The sequence below is a fragment of the Neopsephotus bourkii genome, unplaced genomic scaffold (genome assembly GCF_033783945.1).
Source record: "Neopsephotus bourkii isolate Nb327-2 ecotype Australia unplaced genomic scaffold, CSIRO-AGI_Nbou_v1 NB_1797, whole genome shotgun sequence".
Classification (NCBI taxonomy): Eukaryota; Metazoa; Chordata; class Aves; order Psittaciformes; family Psittacidae; genus Neopsephotus; species Neopsephotus bourkii.
The window spans coordinates 383,540-405,112 of NW_026902270.1; the positions used below are offsets into that span (position 1 = coordinate 383,540).

A 21,573-nucleotide genomic window follows, 5' to 3' on the forward strand; every position below is an offset into this window, starting at 1 on the left:
TTACCTAGACCATGTTCTTCTCAGCCATTCAGTTTAACTACATATTTTAATTCCATCCCTGAGTAAGTTACATTCTTGGCTTTCCATTTCAATTTCCACAGGGCAAATAAAACTGATGGAGAGCATTTTGCCAAAGGTATTGTTATTTCATCCAGTAGCCTGAGATGACTCCAAACCTGGATATTACATTCACCGTTTCTGGGACAGATGCTGTTTGTTAGGTCTTTTCATAGGAACACAGTATCACCTGCATACATTAGTAACTTCTGTGCCTCAAGTTGCATATGCTTTATAACCTCTTAAGTTTTCAGCACCGCTAATAATTTACTACTACAGAGACACCTCAAAGATTTTCATCACAAAGTAGGGGAACGAATAACCAGGGAAGCTCATGCACCCAAGGGGCAGAACACCTTATCCATTCATTTCCTTCAGTAAAATGTGGACCAGCAAGACACCATTATGAGGGCCAACCCCCCAACCCATCCTCTTCTTAGTCACAGAAACCTGAAGAACCAAAGCTACTGCTCAGGATCATCATCTGCTTTTAGGCAACTAAAGTCTTCCTCAGGTCAGGTGCTATGCCTCTAAACAGTACCCTCTCATTGCTCTAGTCACAATGGACAAGACCTTTGCAGCAGCCAAAATGCTCAGAGCAGGGACAAATGCTGAGTGCTCCACGACCATGGGTGTACTGACAAAGTACTGCTGTGAATGCAAAGTTGAGGCTCGGCAATGTAACAAAGTGAGCAGAGAATAAAGACAGTGAAAAGTCAACTGAATTTTTCAGAGATAAAAGGCAGCTCAGTCACAGCTGTAACAAGTATTTATGAGCTCACAGCAAAAGAATCATTGGAGAAACTAACGTAGAACTACTGCATTTCCAGGCTGGTTACGTGGAGGTACTTACAGAAGACCTCATGCAGTCAGCTCCATTCCTGCCTTTGTTAATGAGGTGCAGAATCACCAGTTTGGTAGTTCTCCCAGTACTTACAAGTTGATGTTCTTTTGTATACAGAAAAAAAAATATCAAATATGCATTAATAAGTCTTGTTTGTGACTGCAAAAATACATAATTACATATACAGAGATGTACACACAAATCATGAAATGTATAAACGTGCATAGCCTCACGCATTTCCACACAACCAACTCATCTTCCAGAAAACAACCCCAAACTACTCTTTAAAACACTGTTCCTTAAAAACAATTGGTATAAGCTTCAACCAGGGAAAGACTTCTCTTTGCTTCCAAAAGGATGAAAGGGCTCCATTCTACTTCAAGACAAGCATCTGACATAACACGTATACCATTACACGATCCACTCACAGGCATAACTCAAGCACTGCTGGATCAAAAGTTCTTACACCTAAACCACAGGCATGTGGATACACATGAATATATGTCTAGATATTTATTACATCATTATGTAGCAGAATTGAGGGAACCCATAAACATCAGAACACGTTTGCACTGGGACTCTTTTTCCTTACACACCACAGATAAATGCTAGTGAATTTGTCGTGTCCTAACTCAGTGGATAAGCCACTTCCCCAAACTGCCTGTTCTGCTTGTTGTGACTGTAACTGTGTAACAAAACTCTCTGCATACTGTGCTATTATTGTGGTTATTAATCATTCTGCTTCTGTTTCAAATACGTGCTCTAGAGACAGCTGGATATACTGCATTATGCCACGAAATTCTATGAAATGAGCACCAACACTAAACACACCTAAACCCACTGTTTTAAGGACATGTCAACATAATTTACTCTTCAATTTATGATCTTTTGTAAGCTCAAAAACACAAAAGAAATACAGAAAAAGCTGCTGTCGATACAGCTGCTGACCTTTGCAACTGTAAGCAAAAGACAGTTTTTAACCAGTAAACAACTTAGCAAATATGAAACCTGTGCTTGGAATAGTCAGCGCTTAAGATGACAGACTCTGCATACAAATCAGTTCTTACAGAGAAACAGGTTTCTAGATGGGCTTGAGAGAGAATGCAGGATATCTGTGACTTCAGGCCATTGAAACCATTTATTTCAAAACATGATGTATTAAAATCAAGTAATTAAAAAATACCCAAATGCAGAAAACATCACCCAGTGAAAAACCCCACCACATCAGGCTCCTGTTCTTGAATACAAATCTATTTAAAAGCATCGCCTTGAAAATAATACAAAGCTCTGTTGACTTCATAAGGACTTCACAAAGGCACACAGGTCCACATTGGAAGACACATTCAGCATTTGTAGCTAAACAAAGTGTCTAGCTATCCTTTTATTAGGCATCAGCTGATACAAAAGGGCAATGCTCTAAATTCAGTTGCCTTGGGTATGTTCATATACACATATTACATTAAAAATCAATGTTCATTTATCACATATCCCTTATAAAAAACTAACAGGCATCAGATGGACTACACTTTCTTTAATTTAGCTATGTACATTGGACCCCATGCTCTCCCTTTCTCTGGGAGAACCAGAAGTTCATGCTGTTGCGTACCACTGAGAAAACTGAATTCGTGAGAAACAGCTTTGGCCATTTCACTTATATCTACAGGCATAACATTACTGCAGGAGTTCAGAATGAGGTTTATTACATCGCTGTTTTCTGCCTTTGAGAGCGTGCACGTAGAATAGACCAACGATCCACCAGGACGCAATGCTTTAACAGCAGACCTGCAAAGAATGGGGAAAAAAAACCGTATCAACGTAAGAAGTGACATACTGGTGATGTACAGCAAGAATGGAACTTGTTATGGTCCTAGGGCAACACTGGGAAGGGGGGGAACATCTAAAGATTTATAAATCTAGAGTTATAAATAGGTATAAGTGACTGACAAACATCACGTTGCCCAAAGTGATACATGCTCCATCCCTGGCAGCGTTCAAGGCCAGGCTGGGCAGAGCCTTGGGTGACACAGTCTAGTGTGAGGTGTCCCTGCCCATGGCAGGGGGTTGAAACTAGATAATCTTAAAGTCCTTTCCAACCCTAACTATTCTTTGATTCTATGAAAATGTTTTTACAGTATATAATTGACAGCTCAGGAAACCACCTGCAATGCATTTTTGCTTTCCCCTTTACTAATGTATTCTCAGTTAACTGAAGGTATTTTATATACAACAGTGACAAGTAGAAAGCAGCACCCATTCAGAGTTGCAGAATATACTTCAAACATTTATATGCACAGCGCAACTGTGAAAATGCTGCAACTGGTGCATACAAAATGGGTTCCACCACATCAGAAGTGCTAATCAGATAGCTAGCTGCTTGTGTGAACAAATCTCAGAATGCACAGTTGAAGCAGTACTGGGCTGTACCTTTACAACCATTTCTGCAAATGCTGCAACTTATATAGCAGGTAAGAAGACTCCAGGGTTTCACTGAGCCACTGCTTTTCAACCCAATTTCCTATGGAAATATGACTTACCAGATCACACTGTCTTCTTATTTGGCTTTCACCTACTAACCTGTTGACAAAGTTTGACTAAACAAAAGCAACACAGTGGCTTAAGATTTTAAGTATCCTGAAAGCTTCATGACTGGTGGATGGACAGGCAGAACAGAGGGTTTTTTTCCACTTCCTCACTGAAAATGAGTTTAAGCAGACTGCTTACTTTCCATTAAAGCAGATCTGCAAGGTCCATTTTCAGACAGATAAAATACAAGCTATGAGAGTACAGAAATGAGATGTGCAGTCCATATTCAACTACTGCAAATTCTAAAAGAGTAAGGAGAAAAATCCCAAGATCTTCTACCGCAGAAGAACATTCTTCAACTCTGGTACCATCACATAACTGAAAGGGGAAGCTCCACTAGAAGTTCATTTGCTATAGAAATGCTCTCTTAAGATAATCTCTTTTAATCAGACACTTTGGAGCCTTCGGGACACAGTGACTCAAAGAATGAACTGTAAACTAAACAGATCACCTCCCTGCTTCTGGAAAACAGATACTACTGTTTTCTAGTATCATATTAAAATACAACTGTTCCCAACCCAAAACTTCTTTTGTTTAAAAACCAAGAGAATCTGATCAAGTGAATGCTGTTACTCAGCTTGTAAATAGCAGAGACACCAAGGTGTGCACTCAGGGGACTGCAAGTGTGTCACTGGGAATTCAGTAAGTGTATGATACTGGAAGCACCGACTCGTGGAGCACAATGACACACATAGTCATGCTCTATGGCCAGACATTGAATCATCTTGGATTGCTAAGTATTACTGATAATACTGCATCATGGTTTTCCCCTCTCGAAAAAAAAAGGAAATAAAATTTAAGGGAAAAATAAACCAGTAGCTCCTCAAGCTGAGAACTTGCCAAGTGTGATATCCCAACAAAAAACAATTGAGAAAGGAAAGGAGAAAATACAAGGGGAAAGAGATGCGTCCTTTCAACAGGATTGGGCCTTTTCAGGAAAAGGATCAATAAAGAAAAGCCTCATCAGAAGCAGGATCAAAGCAGATCACAGATCAAAGCTACTCTGAAAGTCTTGTCCAAAATAAGAAGGAAATACCAGGTCAAATGACTGTTTCAGACAGATATAATACAACTCTCTTCACTTTCCCAGGTGAAAACTCCCATGTATTCTACCAAATTTGTTTCTCTGTGGAATGTACACGTTATCTTGCACATTTCTTCTGAGTCTGGGTTATGTTAATCAGCAAGCCAGGTACATATTTTACTGCAGTCTATACTACTCCAATTTTAGTTAGCATGAAAGAACGGAACTCTTTCAACTTACGATGTTCAAAGAAAAATCAGTGTTTAATGCCTTTGTTGTACCAGTCTTCAGTAAAATCTGTCTTCAGTCTTCAGTAAAAAGCTGGATTGCGAGCAGATGGCTAGCATATTTAGCTAAAGTGAGTGAGCAGATCAAGTTCAGCCTGTTACAGGTGAAGAACAGGTTACACGGTACTGCGGTAGTCTGAATACCTTCAGTTTAACTGGGCCTTATGGACTCATTCTAGGATTCTTCCAAAATTAGCTAAAGCTATCACAAAACTGCAAGCTTATCTCAGGCCTCTGAGTAGCTTTTGAGAGTCTGAGAAGATGTTTAAGAACGTTTCAGACACAGGCTGATACAGGACATTACAATGCCACCTTGAGACAGTAAACCAGAGCATGTGTCGCTCCAAAATCACTTCCAGATCTTATTTCCTAAAATTCTGCAGTTGCCAGCATTCATTTGAACTGCTCAGCTCCAGATATTCACCCTTCTTCCCCTCTGTATCCCAACACACATATACTTCTTAGCAGGCTACAAAAGCAATAGAACTGGACCTGAGGACCGAAACTGTCTCTGTCTCTCTAGCTGCCCTCCTTGCCTGCAGCTGTCCTGCTGTGGCTGCAGCTGCCCATTTAACAAGCCAACAGCAGAACTGTGCACTGATTCCTCATCTCCTTGACCTCATATCAGCTCTGGGAAACATAAAAGCATTTTTTTTCCCCCCATGTCGCTTGCTTTTTGGCTTCCACATTAGAACTCAAAGAGACCATACCTGAAGTCTAAATGTGTTCTCAAAGTTGAGCTGATTTGCACTGTATTATTAGAAACCACCTTCTTTACTGATTTTCATAGAATACCCCCTGCAGCTACATGTTTTCCATGCATACAGGAATGCTGAGCCACGAGAGAGCAGCTAGTTGGCTTGAAAACATGAAAATGCTTTTGCAATACTGTCAAGAAGTACTTTTAGCATACCTGGTAACTTTACCCACAGATGCAGATAACAGCAACTGCTTTCTTACCTATAAGAAGGATACTACATGAAACAAGAAAGAAAATATTTTTACCATGTAAAAGTGGGAAAGGTAAAAGGTATATACCAAAGAAGTAGGTATCGCTATAGCTCACAGGGTTAAAAGCCTGGACACTCACTACGAGTCCTATTCTTACCATATATAAAGTAACAACCATTCAACACAAGGCTTTCAAAGGCACCATGCTCTGACAGCTGAGTCACTGAGGCAGTGATTCAGAGGAAAGGGCAGCACGGGTTTCTATGTGAAATCCCAGAAACCTCACATCAAAACCCCCTACTCTAAGCTTCCTTAGCCTGGGAATCTTCACTGGCCCATGACCCAGAAAGGTCGGGCTGTTCAGTGCAATTATCTTTATTCTGAACCCAAGTGGTGAATTAAACTATCTAAGGAGGATTACTTTACACTGCAAGGTTAATCAATGTATCTATCCATCTTGTCAAGTTCAGCAACAGTTGTTTCAGTGGCTGTGTTCAAAGTCAACCAATTGCCATCCCTGATTAAGCTGTGCTTGGCTTCTGATAAACCTGCACTGAGCTGCAAAATTCAAAGTGAAGAAGTGCTGGGCTCAAAGTCATAAGGGTGATACTGTGCTGGGCTAAGCAGATTCAGGGAGTTTGATCCTCTCGTCATCAGCATGACAGAGGATTCATTCACAAGAGAATCTGTTCAAATAAATTTGACAAACTGGCCTTCCTTCATAAGCGATGGATGAAAGCAAGCTTATCCAAGGGATAGGCTGGAGCTAAAGTGTAAGTTGCAGACATCGAGCAGAACCCACTACTGCTATAATGACTCCATGGTCCAGAATGCAAGATTCCTTTTGCATTAGGGCATCTTGATTATCACCCAAATTCTTACTTAAAGCTCGACTCTTAGCTGAAGGAATTTGGTGCCTATTATAAGGTACTCTGTAACTTCCAAAAATGGGCTCCAAATCTAGAATGACTAAAAGGATGCTAGGGCAAAAGACCCTAAAATGTTTCTTCACCTTCCTCTTATTATGATACACTGGTTAAAAATAAAATACATCACTTCAATATAATTAATCTGCAGTTATTTTTCTTTCAGTGGTACAATATTTATTAAGGAACTAGAACTTTCAGTCTCAATATAACCTAGTTATACTTGATTCCATAATTTTAAATTCAGTTAGATACATTTACCATAATGAATTTTACATGGTGCAGGCACTAATACTGCAAAGCTTCAAGATCCATATAGAGAAATGTAAGAAGACAAAAGCACAGGAAAACCTTTCCTCGAGCCTCGTAACTTGTTCATCTTTCCCTAGAACCGTTTTTGCTTTAGTAACATGATAACCCCTTAGTACCTGCAATCAAGGCCCTAAAGAAGCAGCACCACTGCTGGCAGCTGATATGTGTAACTGAAGATTTTATGCTACATGCTGTCATACTACACTGCTGCAGAAGTGTGAGGTTATTGTTTTAGGGCCATAAGACAGTCAAGGAGCAGCAGAAAAGACTAAGTGAAATACACAACAATCCATTAACATGCCATATGTACCAGGTAAGGCCTGCATACAAGATGTCCAATGTTGGATCTTCCAGGAGATGATATAAAACAGTACTCAAAAGAAGCAATTACATAACTGCAGGACAGACTGAGGATCATTGGCACATCATTCTGCAGAAATTTGCCTGATGCTTCTCCACACTTGCTTTGAACTACTGATATTGCTTTACAGCCACCATATCCACACTTAAATCCTTCCAGCCCCTTAGCACAAGGCACCTCTGCAATCCAAACAAGAGGCTGGTTGATGTCCACCCCATTCAGGAAGTACTCTAAAACAATTTAACACATGCAGATTGCTCCCCTCCTCATTCTAAATGAGGTTTTAAAAAACAATTAGCAATACTTTATATTTTTGCAGGGTCTGCCCTAACCCCTCTTCTTACAGGAGTACTGGATAAGGTTTTTGAAGAACATTGGTCTTTTAAAACCAGTATTATTTAGTTTCATTCTCAAGATTTACTTTAAATATAACAATGGAGGAGATAACAATAAACTAGGGGAAAACACAACAGTATTATTATTTAATATCAATGAGGAAAAAGACCATTCCAGAGCCACATAACTTAAAACCCAAGAAACTCTTACATCAACTAAACTTACTTAGCCAGAACCCAAAACAAGGATATTCAAACTTAAGAGAAAATTTAATATGAAAGGCTGACATTTTCTTCATTCTAAAAGTCCTGGTGTCTCAAACATCCTTTTAAAAACAGGCAGGCAATAAATATATATTTCATACTATAGCTAGCACCTGCATGTCCAGCCTATTCCTCCTATGCTTGGGTTTATGTTGCATGGCATTGGAAGGGTCAGCATTAATTATGTTAATCATTCAACCATTATCACTATTAAAGTAAAAAGATTATATATATTTTAGGGCAATTTAAAAATAACATAACACTTCAACAGTGCCATCTTTTGGCAACTGGGATGTATTTCTGCTCAATATGCAACATAATGTCTGATCAGAATAAAAACAGCCAACCCTTTAATCAGCTATTCAAGAGACAAAGCCTGTCAAGATGTATTTGCTTTTACCCTCAATCCTATTCTTTTTATTGACTACACATATCACACATTTGCTTCTTCCTCTCACAAGAGTCCATCTAAATCGTGGTAATATGGCCTGCATGTTAAAGGTTTTCCTTTTATTTCTCCAAACCAACTCAAAATGATAAGGAAATTCCTCCTCTGTCAAAATACCATTATTATAATACTTTGTGACAGGCAGTGGCAGAAGTGCACAGGAGACAGAGACACTAGTTCAAATATTCTCTCTGTATCCCAAGCATGTACTCCCTCTGTTCCTCTCCAAGTACGCTTTGCTACTGTGGAAAGACATTACAGTTCAGAATAGCATGGTAACAACAGGAAAAACTTGTGAACTGCTTATTTTTGGCATTAGACTGAACTACAAATAAAAGTAGACATAGCCACCAAAAAACCCCCAATAACCAAACACCACAAACCCCAACCCCAACCTGTTCAGCTCTAGCCAAAATCTGTGCCCAAAATTCTACGTAATATGGGTTTAGCAAATAATTTTCAATTCTCCTAAAGCAATGACCAAACCTTCAGTTTAACATTATTGAGCCTTCTCCTCTAAGGCACGGTGACTTCTGAAATAGTCATCCTGTTGAGACTGGGCTAGGAGATATCCTTTGCATTACCAGAACTGCATTCCTCAGTAATGAACAGACCGGTTTACGTCCTGTTCTCAGATTCAAGAGCCACAAGTGCAATGCTCAAGACTTTTGCTCCCACTCCCAACACTGCAGCTGCCTTGCACGCTCACGTGCTGGGTTTCTGCATGCTCAGTATCACCAACAGTAAGGTTGTTCCTAGATGGCTAACCTCCAGCAGCCAGAGGTAGTCCACTGTGACAAACCTTCAATCCTTCCATCACTTTAGTCACCCCAGGATTACTTTCTTACCTGATACACTCTCAGAGCTCCATCCCTCTTCCCAACTTAAACTTACTGTTTACAAGAAGAAAAACAAACCCAAGCAGGACCTTTTCAGCTACAGAAGGGAGAACAAGAGACCTTTGAAGCCTACTACAGACTTTGCCATACAGCTTTAGTGTTTTCCTTACAGCTTACAAAACACACATATACATCAAAAGGACTGAAAGTGGAATTAAAGTAAAATTTGTGTTTGAACGTACATCCATATCTCAAAACAACTGGCTAGCTTCTGGGTATCTTATTTGGTTATTCGTGCATTTATTAACTCAATTAATTCAAGTTATTTATTGATTCAGTAAACTTTGTTTTGCAACATATCAAAAGGGGCTTGATCCATAAATTCCTCCCAGGGCACTACCAAGAACTTAAGGAAGCAGGCAGTACTTAAAATCTGAAACTGTTTAACATCTCATTCCTAAGGTAGAAAGTGGTTAAAGAAGGAATCATCCACACAACCTACAGATTTGTTAGTCCAGCAGTTGCAATTATAAAACATTCCTAGATAAGATAATTGACTAGATGATTATGGATAACAGGCAGATTAAATAGGCAGCTACAGAAGAGCAAAGAGAAAAATTCCAGGGAAAGAGCTGAAGCAGCGTGATGAAGCAATCCTCACCATAGTTTTGTCCACTTTCCTATGTACTTTCTTTCCCTTGTCCACAGAAAACAGCATCCACTTCATTTCTTTCCTCAGCTCACCTCTCCATCTGGTACCATGATTCAGAATTCCCTGAGGTCACTCCAACCCACCCCTGAATTTCACCCAGGGAGCTGCTATGCAGGAGCCCAGGACATCCTGAAACAGAAATCTGTGCCACAAGACAGCTGCTGGCTTTCTGGAGGAACCCTTCTGTGCCTCTCCTTGCCCCATGACATTCAGCCCTGCCATCCTCTTAATGCCCAACACTAAAACTCAAGCAACTTCTATGATAGTAACTTTTTGTAAGGTTTCAAGACATTGGCTCTCCTTACCTTTACAATGAACATTAAAAGGCTGAGAATCTGTTTTGCCAGCAGCAAATCACAAACAAAACTGGATTGCTTTGACTGAACAGAACAAGCTAACTGCAAGGATCTTCCTTTGTAATTCATCATTGCATGCTCATGTGCTATAAAGGCTTTTGTCTTAAACAAAGCAGAAATAGTACAGTGGTACCATCTTCTATGATGGTATATTTACAAAAACAGATTTCATCTTTACAACAACACAAACCCCCACAATTAAGAGCACGCAATTCCTATTGTAGGTACATGCAGAAAACTACATTTCAGATGACACTGAATGCAGGAGGAGAAGCATCAGGATTTTTTTAGTAAACCGCACTATTTACTACACACTATGTGAAAAAGACCTTTTCAACAAATAAAACTACAACTGTATGTATTCTATGAAACCACACCACTAAGTTTCACATACCAGAGAAAAAAAGAGAAGCTTGTAATGTGAGGCTTTATATCTGTGGCCTACATTTTCATCACAACCTTTAACATTTATTCTAAGGAAGGCAAGGCACGCTTTCAAAGGTTTGGACTGGAGAAAGTAAAGCTTGTCCTCTGGCATGTAGATTAGCCTATAAGGACATAGGGTTGCCAGTTCTACCTGATGACTTAAGAGAAACAGTCAACTTCATTTTACACCCATGTGTGCAGACTGGTAAACCACCATGCAAAGCAGCTGCATGATCAGCAGCCTCTGTTATAGAACCATAGAATAGTTAGGGTTGGAAAGGACCTTAAGATCATAAAGTTCCAACCCCCTGACATGGGCAGGGACACCTCACACTAAACCATGTCACCCAAGGCCTCATCCAACCTGGCCTTGAACACTGCCAGGGATGGAGCATTCACAACCTCCCTGGGCAACCCATTCCAGTGCCTCACCACCCTAACAGAATTTCCTCCTTATATCCAATCTAAACTTCCCCTGTTTAAGTTTTAACCCGTTACCCCTTGTCCTATCACTACAGTCCCTAATGAAGAGTCCCTCCTCAGCATCCCTATAGGCAAAGACAGATCAACAGTTTTATGAAGCCGCTTGCACAACACCTGGTTACTTACACACAGCATTAACTAATGGTTTAAATACCCTTTAATTCAAAAAATTAGGTTCAGAATATTTGAGGTTTTTATTCTTTTTCTTTTTCCTTCCAAGTATAAGCATGTGCACAACCCTCCTACCGCCTAAACTATTCAATGAGAAAGCAAAACCAATAACCTCAAAACTTCCAGAAATCTTTACTTCAAAGAAGATCACCAATTTCAAATACCCTGTTATGACTGATATCCAAAGCAAAAATGTTCCTTGTACAGAGGGAAGCATTCATTTTATCTGGCTATTGCATGCCAGCTGCATAAGGTTTGTAAGAGGAGGTATGTCTGTTATACAGAATGAGGAACCTCTCATGCAACCTGAATTCTCCCAAAACTCTTGATTTCGTGTGTGCATGTCTTATGTATTCAAAACAATCTCCCTTTAAGCCAACTACTACAGAGAAAAAGGAAACTCAGTCAATATGTATCTTTTAGTCTGAGCTCCTGTGGACCAGAACTCTATTAAACACCAATTAGAACTATTTAACTACCAAGACATGTGGAGAGAAGAGTTGCAGTAGTCTAAAAGCCTTTGCTGCACTTTCTAAACCGTGTCCTGTTGGATTCAGTTTCAGCTAAACCCTACCACAGTTTACAGCTGCAGTAAGTGGTCTAGGAATAATCACAACATCTGCAATAGTTTCACCACTAAGTTGTTACGCACTCCAGCTTAACCTAAAATTTAATTTCTAGCTAAGAACTGATAACACTGGTAAATTCACTTACAGGAACCGCTGTATTTTGTGCTAGCATTCAGTATCAGGAAATGAACATTCCTTCCTTACTTTGCAATTTCTTTTCTGCATGAACAATCCAAATAATAACAAGATTTGCAATGCGTTCTTGGATTATAGCACTCAGCAGGGATGCTTTGGTTTTGGTATTAACAATCATTACAGTCTCAATTTCCTTCAAATCAATGGTGCCCTCACTGCTTATGAAATCTGATGTTCAGCATTTCTGCCACTTATTTACATTTCAGATTTTGTTCAGACTGAAGTAGAAAGATCACTGCATCAGTTTCAACACTTGTCCCAGCTCTTCATTCTCTGAAGCCTCTGTGTACTTAACAAATTACACTGTATTGCAAAAAACACTTTTCCTTCCTTCACTTCCTCTCAATTAAGAAAGAAGGAATCTCAAGTTTTGGGCCGAGTGTCACTTGATAGAAATGAAAATGCAACTCCCCTTTGCATTTCATTCTTCTCACGTGTGTGTTATACTTAATACTACTGCTAAACTGAAATAATGCTTGGTCCTTACACTTTAAGCTTCATCTTCAAATTATATGGTATTTCTTACACTACCCTTAACTAAATTGCTGTGATCCAGCTTTATACTTGTTTTTTGTTTTACAGATACAGGAACCAAGGTGAGAAACACCCACAAACAGAAAGTACCAGGTAATCTGAACAGATAAACCAGAGGTAGCTCTGCATGAGCTGATTCACACAAGATGCAATACAGCTACATCTTCCCTGGTCTCATTTTACCATTTCCTTTTTCCTTTTCACATAGGATCTGAGATGCCTTTAGCATTGAAAACTCATTCATCATAAAAGATCAGATAAAAGGAACAATAAAAATGCAGTCGATAGCCATAACATTAACTGAGCACATGTCAAATATTTTACCCAATAACGGTTGTAATCTCCAACTCTTGAACTTCGTCATTTATTACATATGCTCAAAAAAACCCCAAAACAAGAAAAAAATTCCAGTGCACATAACAATAGATTGGTCAATTGACAGAACTACTCAGACCTATGTTGAGCAATGAAACTGAAATTAACATCCTTTTACTCCAGTTTACGTATCAAGTATATTGTCCTTACCAATCTAATTCCTGTTGCTACAGTAAATTATACTGGCAACAGAAGGCAAGTTCTCTTCTTGATTTAGGAATAATTCAATTAAATCTTATTTGGGTTGACAGAAATGTCTCCTTTTTTAAAAGACAAGGTTCCTGCTGTCATGAGTTCTCTACTTCAGGATTACAATCTGGAGTGATTTATGCAAATTCTCCAAATTTCTCTGCATGATATATGCTTTCTTTTGGTAGGGGTTCACAAATTGGATTTTATATGTCAAATACTGAAAAGGGAAAACTGAAACAGGTCAGTGTTTTAAATGTGATTGATTTCTTCAAGGGAAATGGGTGACATGATGCATTACTGCAATAAGATACTCATATTCCTGTTATAAATCATAGGCTTCCGCTAGGCCTTTTTCAACGGGAAGTCATGCAAAACTATCCTGAACTGCTGCAATGGGAACTTTCCATAAAAACTTTCTTTCTCTTTCTTATAATATGTTATTTTTCCCTCAATTTGCCTTGACAGATGGACTTCAGGCATGGCTGTTACTTTTGAAGAAACATTCAAGTCTAGAAGGTATTATTGGGAAGCCACTTTTTTTTTCCCAATGAGAAAAACTCATTGAAATGCTTCACAAATGCCAGCCTATGGCTGGTATCATTAAAAAGTGTAATACATGACAACCTTGATTTGGATTCCTGGGTAGATGTGCTTGGAAAATAAACCAACAGTCTTTTCCCCAACAAACCTCCCATTCTTTCACTTTTTTACCTTACCAATGATGACCAGTAGTCTTTCTGTGCTACAAACAGTCAAACGGGTATTAAATTCAAGGAACATGTAAGGATGTGCAACAGTGGACTCAATCTCTTCTTACAGATAGCCCAGAAAGCATATTCTGAAGCAACATTAGCTAATGACCAGCATCGCCTAATGATGGTTGGTCATTTGTTAAGACCTGAATTACAGCTCAGTTATCAAAAAGGGGTGATAAAGAACCATAAGGGACAATTCTGTAATACAACACGAACAACAGCAAAGGGAGCATGGGGAAGTATACCCAGCTTGCCAGGTTTATAGACTACTTTCACAGATAAATGTTAAAATGTTAAAACAAATGCTATTAAAAATTACATGCATGTTTTTGCTTCAGCTGAGGAATGTATCTGCAACCATTTTAGCTGTGTCCACCACAAATATTCTGATGTGGTACCAAACTGTTACTAGTCATCTGAAAATGGATATATATGTGAGTTGAGGACTGGAGAAAAATGGTTTAGTTTAGATGTTTAGAAGCCTTAGGACCTAAGCTTCACTGCTTATACTACCCCATACAAATTCCCATATTCACATTAACCTAGATCAACTGCTTATTCTAACCAGCGTTGCAGCAACGTACTCTTCACATTCTTTTCACATAGTGAAACCTGATTTTGATTATTAAACATGACAAATCTTGCTCCCGTGCCATTTTTATTAATTAAGAAAAGCTCCTTAACAGGTTTCCTTTGCACTTCTCACCTTAGCAGCTGGAATTGCAGAGATGATAACTCTTTCCTTTGTATTAGCCTAAGGGTCGCTTGCTGAATATCAGAAGAGAATAGCCAACTTCTGTCATTTGAACAAGGAGCATCAACTAGTACCTATACAACAAATAAGAGCAAATAAGACAATTCGCAATAAAGATACTCACTTTCTTAACACTGTATGCCAAAAACATCTACTCAACACACTTTTTCACTTAGAATACCCTTTTAATTTTCTTGGGTTTTAGAGGCAGAAATAATCTAATTACTATTTTGAAATGTTTTTATGAGGTTATTCAGGGGAAATAAAAATTACTGCTCAAGAAGTACCCTCTATCTGAATAGCTCTCGCTTGCTCCCCTCTTCATAGTTACACATCATTGGAAGAACATAGCTACAAGGTCTTCAGAATTCAATACCACGGCCAAATGGGTAACAGCATCTAACAGGTGATTAAATGCACAACATACTTCATAAAGTAATTCCTGAGGCTCTGCACATCCTCCTGTATGTGACATTGGTTCCCTTTCATAGGTCAGATATTTGGGGAGTAGGGCAGAAAAAAGAATTAAAGAGAGAGCTGCATAGGAAGAAAAAAAAGAAGCAGAATGCAGAAACATAATTTGCAAATAAATAATATTGTTACCTTATCATATAATTCAGGCTTAAGATCTCCAACCTGTCTACCATCCAGTTTAGAGACCATTATCAAGTTAACCAAAGGTTCTGGGATGAAGGATTCTATTGTCTGTTTCAACCATCTTATCCTCAAATCATCATATTCATTACAGTGAAACTGACCTTAGAAAAGAAGAAGAAAAAAAGTAAACACCCTAAAATAAGTCTTTATATTTGGTTGTTTGGTTTTGTTGGGGTTTTTTTTCCCCAAATGTAAGGAGTTATACCAATTTCAGAAGTTCTGCTGTTTTGCCATGACTGCCATAGAGTTTACACCTTCTGTTTATACTATTGCACATTTAGAACACTGCTGAAATGTTATAAGCCCAAGTAAATTTCCACATGCTCCTAACAAAGCCATCCATAAATATTTGCTAGCAAATACTTGCTGTAGCAGTAAACTTCCCTAGTAAAACTAACTTTAAATATGATCCATACCCAAAGACCAGTGCTAAGCGAGTACCCTTCTATGCTCCTTGAGTGATTGTCTAAAAGGAGTACATGCCCCTTATTGTCTTTTAAATAAATAAAACATCAGTTTTGTGTACCCTAAGCTAGAAGCTTTTTAGCAAAAGCCTTCAGGTTGCACTTACTTTAACAATGTAACCAGAGTAGTTACCTCTTCAGAAGAAACCCTGCTCTTGCTTGTACCCACAACAGAAATACAGCATGGTATTTTTAACTCTTAGTCCTGTTTTCTAATTTAATAATATTTCTATGTCATGTCCCCACACATTGTCCCACACCATGTTTGCCACACAGAGTAAGGTACATCTTAGCATTCATTGAAGCTTTCCTACACCTTATGTTCTCAGCAACAATCTGTATCTTCAGAAGCAGTCATGGGATGAAAGCAGGTTTGGTTTTTTTCCCCCCAAACCTTTTGAAAGGGCAATCCATAGTTAATTTATCATAATAGCATCACCTCATGCCTCTAGAAGAGGGAGGGAGAACCAGCTGTAATCAACAAGTGCAGGCAGTTATAGTGATGGCCTCATCAGTAAGAACATAAGGTGCTGTGAACATTCTGAGACAATTACTATCCAAGCTAATGTATAAGCTTGGAAACACCAACGACAGCTTGCTTTTACTCCCTGGCCTGAAGAAATGAGCTGCTCCTTGCTGTTGCCTTCCAAACACTGTGATTATCTTAGTGCTCTTCTGTAACACCTAGGTGGATTGAGACACAGACCTTACTAAATACCGACACAGAACAATTCCTCATCATCAGCTTTTGCAGTAGCACGTTGAATTTGTTATGCTTCATTTTACATCAGTACACTTACAGGTTTACTAATACTATTTGCATAGCACTGGCCAGAGAGGTAGATTGCAGATTACTTGCCTCCCTGTGCCAACAAGTCTGCTTGATTTTAAGTAACTTCTTGACAAGTAACAATAAGGAAACCAGTGGAGGAAGAAAAACATAGAGCTACTCCACTTTTGTGTTTGTTTGCAGCAACCTATATTTAAATAATTACTGTATTTTTCACCCTCTTTTAGGTAAACAGACTTCATAAAAACCTTACTAAAGAGCATGGAACTACTTGGAATATACTCTTATTTGGGATTTTGGCACCAGTGCAAATCTTGTACAGAAAACAGGCACAACTGAAGTAGTCCAGGCACAGAGCCAGGGACTGGTTTCTAACAGCACCTTGATACATTACCTGGACAGGCACACTGCAGTATAGCTACTGATTTACCCCCTGGTGCAGCACAGAGATCCAAAACATCTTCCCCATCCTTCACTTCTAAGGCCAACACTGGCAACAGAGAAGCAGCATTCAGCAGATAATACTCTTTCAGCTTCCCAGCCTGGTGTTTCTGCGCAGGGAATCTCCCAGGAGTTCTCCTAATGTAACACTTGAATGAGGATGGAAGATAGGGTAAACTTCCATGAAAGGCAGGATGATATCCCTTCACAGCCAAGGTGCTCTCCAGTTCCGGGGACTGGCTGAACTTGTTAAGCAGAACCGCGTACTGCCAGCATAATGGGTACGTGAGCACATCTCTAAATTGGAGAGAGAAAAAGCTATTTAATAACTAGACAAATAAAATGAGCTTTCCATAGTGTAGGAACCCTTTTCTTACCAAAGGTAACAACCTCACCATTGGATCATTCTGGTATAATCAAAAAGGAAACATTTTGATTAGATATGATTAAGAAACATACGCAGGAAAATAGTTCTAATAGGAAATCAAGCCAGCGTTTCCCTTAATGACTGCACTTAAAGCACTAACTTGTCCGGAAATAATATGTTCTCTATTTTTCCCTAATTAACAAATTATTGTAGAAGCATAATGCTCTTTCTGACTATAAAGCACTTCCCTAAGTTCAAAGAACAACTGTAATACTAGTTGTAAATTTCACAACAAAAAGAATCACATTGGCTCTGCAATGGTTATTCCAGCCAACACCATAAAATGCAGGTTTTACAAGCGTTCTTTTCTACATTTCCTTTTCTATTCTGCAAACATCTGGCCAGAAAAACTTAAACAAACAGATATTCCTGGAAGAGAGCCCAAAAGCAGTGCTCATATGGTAGGAATATATTGTTTGTATTTCAGTTCTGTTTCTCAGACCTTTCTTACATGAATTTCCTTCAATTTCTATTTGAATTCCTCTCAGTAATTTTTATTTCCCCATTTAGCCTCAAAAAACACTCCTCAGGACTATTCACTGCCTAAAACAGAAATACACATTGACCCAACCTTAAAAAGTTTTTAAGTTAATTCACTTAAACGAATCTTGTACATCTATTTAAAAACCAAACCAAACCAAACCAATGGAGACACTTATTTTAAACTACTTTTTAATCCAAAGAGGCTAAACCAGAGAGGGCACTCAGAGGAACCACATCGATTTTACGACTCTGAACATGTAAAATGCTTTTCCACTCACAGTAACTGTGGCTCTGATCACAACAGCAGCTTCTGTACAAGCTCCCATTGAAAAGTATGTAAGCTAAGCAATAACTTCTCCAGAAGGGTTCTTCTGCTGTTGTTCCCATTGGCAACAGCCACCAGTGAGCAGGGAAGGGCACACATCTCTCAATACCACAGCCCATTCTTTAGCAGATTCTGTGTGATCAAGGCCCAAATCAGGTGATGGCCTTTTCTGTACAAGTTGTTAATGTTCAGTTTCTTCTAAGGAAATAAATCAGGGGATTTGTATTTATAGGAATTATCTCCTACCATCTTTGTCCCAGTCTCTCCAGATATTATAAAGCTGCAGAAAAAAAACCCTCAAAACCAAACCTAACAGCAGCTGCTAGGGTATATAAAGGGATGCTTTTTGGACCCTGTTGTTACAAGCAGTCAAGTATATATATAAGTATATATACTTATATTATATATATGTATAAGTATATAAGGGATGCTTTTTAGACCCTGTTATTACAAGCAGCCAACACATACATAAGACATCAGTCTCCTTTTAGTATATATGCATAGAGGAGAACAGAAATATCATCACATCATAAGAACCATGTCCAGGAAAAAAAACTTAAAAATTCCAAGTTTTAATCTTGTGCTATTTCACACTCTGATGCTAGCTCTAAACTGAAAATAAACTGAAGCAGCTGCTACAGCCCATGGCTCTGTTCAAAGCTACTTTAAGAAGCACATGAAAAAGTAACAGAACCTCTCCCCTCCCTCCCCTTTCTCCCCAAAACAACAGACCTGATACTGGCCCAGGCATCTCCCAGTTCTGCCGTATACTGCTCATCAAAATGATCCAGGACAACTTGACAAATCTGCTTCTGAGGTTTCCCGTTTGTTTTACTTTCCACCTTCAGAGAAGGGAGGGAAAAAATAAAGGCAATAAAACCAAATGAAACCCTCCCTAGTTCGCACCAGAATTGCCTGAAGAACATTTTAGCCGTTTAAATGCATTTAGCATCCATGGTATTAGGATGCTCAAATACCAAGGCTGCATCACACATACAATCAAAACATAACAGAAGTTTCAGAGGTTAAACAAGTTATTGTTCTCTCTTTCCTATGTCCAACGGGGTCATTCAAAGCTTGTCGATACTACTCCTTCTCCGTATCCAATATGGTAACAATACAGTGGTTCCTGGGACTCTGACACACCAGGAGCAAAAGAAACAAGGCATAATCATGCCTACGCACTATAACCACCTCTGCCAAGATGCACCCATGTGCTTAACTAAAAGAAAGACGTTAATGTGAATCATTGTGGAAGTCAGGTGGAGTTAGCCGAGTGCAAAGCACTGCAATAACTAATACATGCCAGGAGTAAGAGGGAGGGGAAATGGACTATACATACATATATATTTGACCTATGAAAACTTAATTTGCGGGGGGAGGAAAAGCAGTTTCGGTTTCCAAGCAAACTTGTGCTGTTCAGAAGGAAGACCCCAAAGTTCCCCCCCCCCCCCCCCGCTCCCCGTCCCGCTCAGCGCCGCTCTCCTCAGAGCACGACCACCGCACAGCGGGTGCTCCTGGAGGAGCTGCCGAGCCCCGAGCTGCTTCTGCTGTCTCTTCCCTTCTCAACATCCACCACAGTGCACGTGTGGGGCTGATGATCCCCTCTCCAACACCGAGCACCTCCCGCAGGCCCTTGTACCGGGCGCGGCGCCGAACGCAGGACGGAGGCCTCGAAACCCACAGAGGTAACCACCGGGAGGGGGGCACCGGAGAGGCCAGGTCGCTGCCCAGAGAGACGCGGCTCTGGCCATCCCCTCCTCCGGCTGCGAGCGCACCCGGGCCACCAACTCCACCAGTGCACCCTAATAAGCTTCTCCCTCAGCCCACAGACGGAAGCTCGGCTCCGCCCAGGGAGAGGAGGGAATGGGAGGCCGCTGCCTCACCCGGCACTCCCCCGGGCTGGCGTACGGGCCCGAGCCCGCCGAAACGCACCCGCCCCGGGACGCGCAGGAAGGGGCCGAGCGCCCCAAGCGACCCTCCCGCCCTTCTTCCGGCTCCCGGCCCGCGCCTCACCTGCCCCGCGGCCCGCACAGGCGCTCGCCTCGGCGGAAGAGCACCCCCGGCCCGCTGGGAGAGTGACAGCAGCCGGCCCGCGGCCCGCGGCAGCCTCATGGCCGGAGCCGGGGCATGGAAGGAGAGGCGGTGGTGGGGCCGTGGCGCCGCCTGGCGGCGGAGAGAGGGCAGCTCCGCTCGTCCCGACCCTGGCTGGAGGCGCAGGGCTTGGTCTGAGGCTGTTGAGTTTGGTTTATTGCTGCGGGAATAGAACAGCAACCGCAGCCGTGATTAATCAGCTTATGAAACACGCTCCTCCCAGAGCAGCTGGAGGTGCTGCTGCCATCCACGCTGCGAACGGCTTTTCACCACTGATGGCGAGCCCAGGTTTACACAGAACCACCCTTGAGCATCAGCAGTAGCTTAACCTGCTGCTATTGCAAAGAAAAATGGGTAGAGACCGGAGAATCATTCACACAAATGTCTTACACGTGTTTTCAGAGGACCCATTCTCTGGGAACAGTAACCAGGAGAACCACCAGAGCCCAGTTCACCAACTGTAACTGGTTTAGCAGCCCTAAAATCTGAGGCTGCTGATGTGCTGGGGCAGTTCATCTGATCACATAGAATCATAGAATAGTTAGGGTTGGAAAGGACCTTAAGATCATCTAGTTGCAACTCCCTGCCATGGGCAGGGACACCTCACACTAAACCATCTCACCCAAGGCTCTGTCCAACCTGGCCTTGAATGCTACCAGGGATGGAGCATTCACAACTTCCCTGGGCAACCCATTCCAGTGCCTCACCACCCTAACAGGAAAGAATTTCCTCCTTATATCCAATCTAAACTTCCCCTGTTTAATTAAGTTTTAACCCATTACCCCTTGTCCTATCACTACAGTCCCTGATGAAGAATCCCTCCCCAGCATCCTTATAGGCCTCCTTCAGATATTGGAAGGCTGCTGTGCCCATTGGGACTTGTCAACCCGTTCAGCAAGAGCAACCCCTTGTTTAACAGTGGTTTTGATTAAAGGCTGCCCACGCAGCTTCCACCTGGTAAAACTGGCCTCTGAAATCCAGGCTGGAAAGGGGTGCAAAGGTAAAGGCAGGAGTGCAACCGTACAGATAAATATTTGAGTTTCAGGCACTGACTAATGAAGACTTAAGGACATTTATACAAACCTAGTGCAAATGACCATCAAACTTGAAAGCTTACTTAAAATGTTTCAATCAGGATC

General features: G+C 40.7%; 1 protein-coding gene across 1 annotated transcript; it reads right to left on the minus strand.

Moving 5' to 3' along the window:
• Positions 1 to 2,415: 2,415 nt before the first annotated feature.
• NSUN3 (NOP2/Sun RNA methyltransferase 3) lies at positions 2,416 to 20,500 on the minus strand. The gene is made up of 6 exons (XM_061342562.1): positions 20,357 to 20,500; positions 19,073 to 19,182; positions 17,059 to 17,402; positions 15,357 to 15,511; positions 14,706 to 14,827; positions 2,416 to 2,683 (listed from the first exon to the last, which is right to left on the minus strand). The coding sequence occupies exons 1-6, from the start codon at positions 20,453 to 20,455 to the stop codon at positions 2,422 to 2,424; spliced, it is 1,092 nt and encodes a 363-aa protein (XP_061198546.1). The 5' UTR covers positions 20,456 to 20,500; the 3' UTR covers positions 2,416 to 2,421.
• Between the last annotated feature and the right edge of the window lie 1,073 nt (positions 20,501 to 21,573).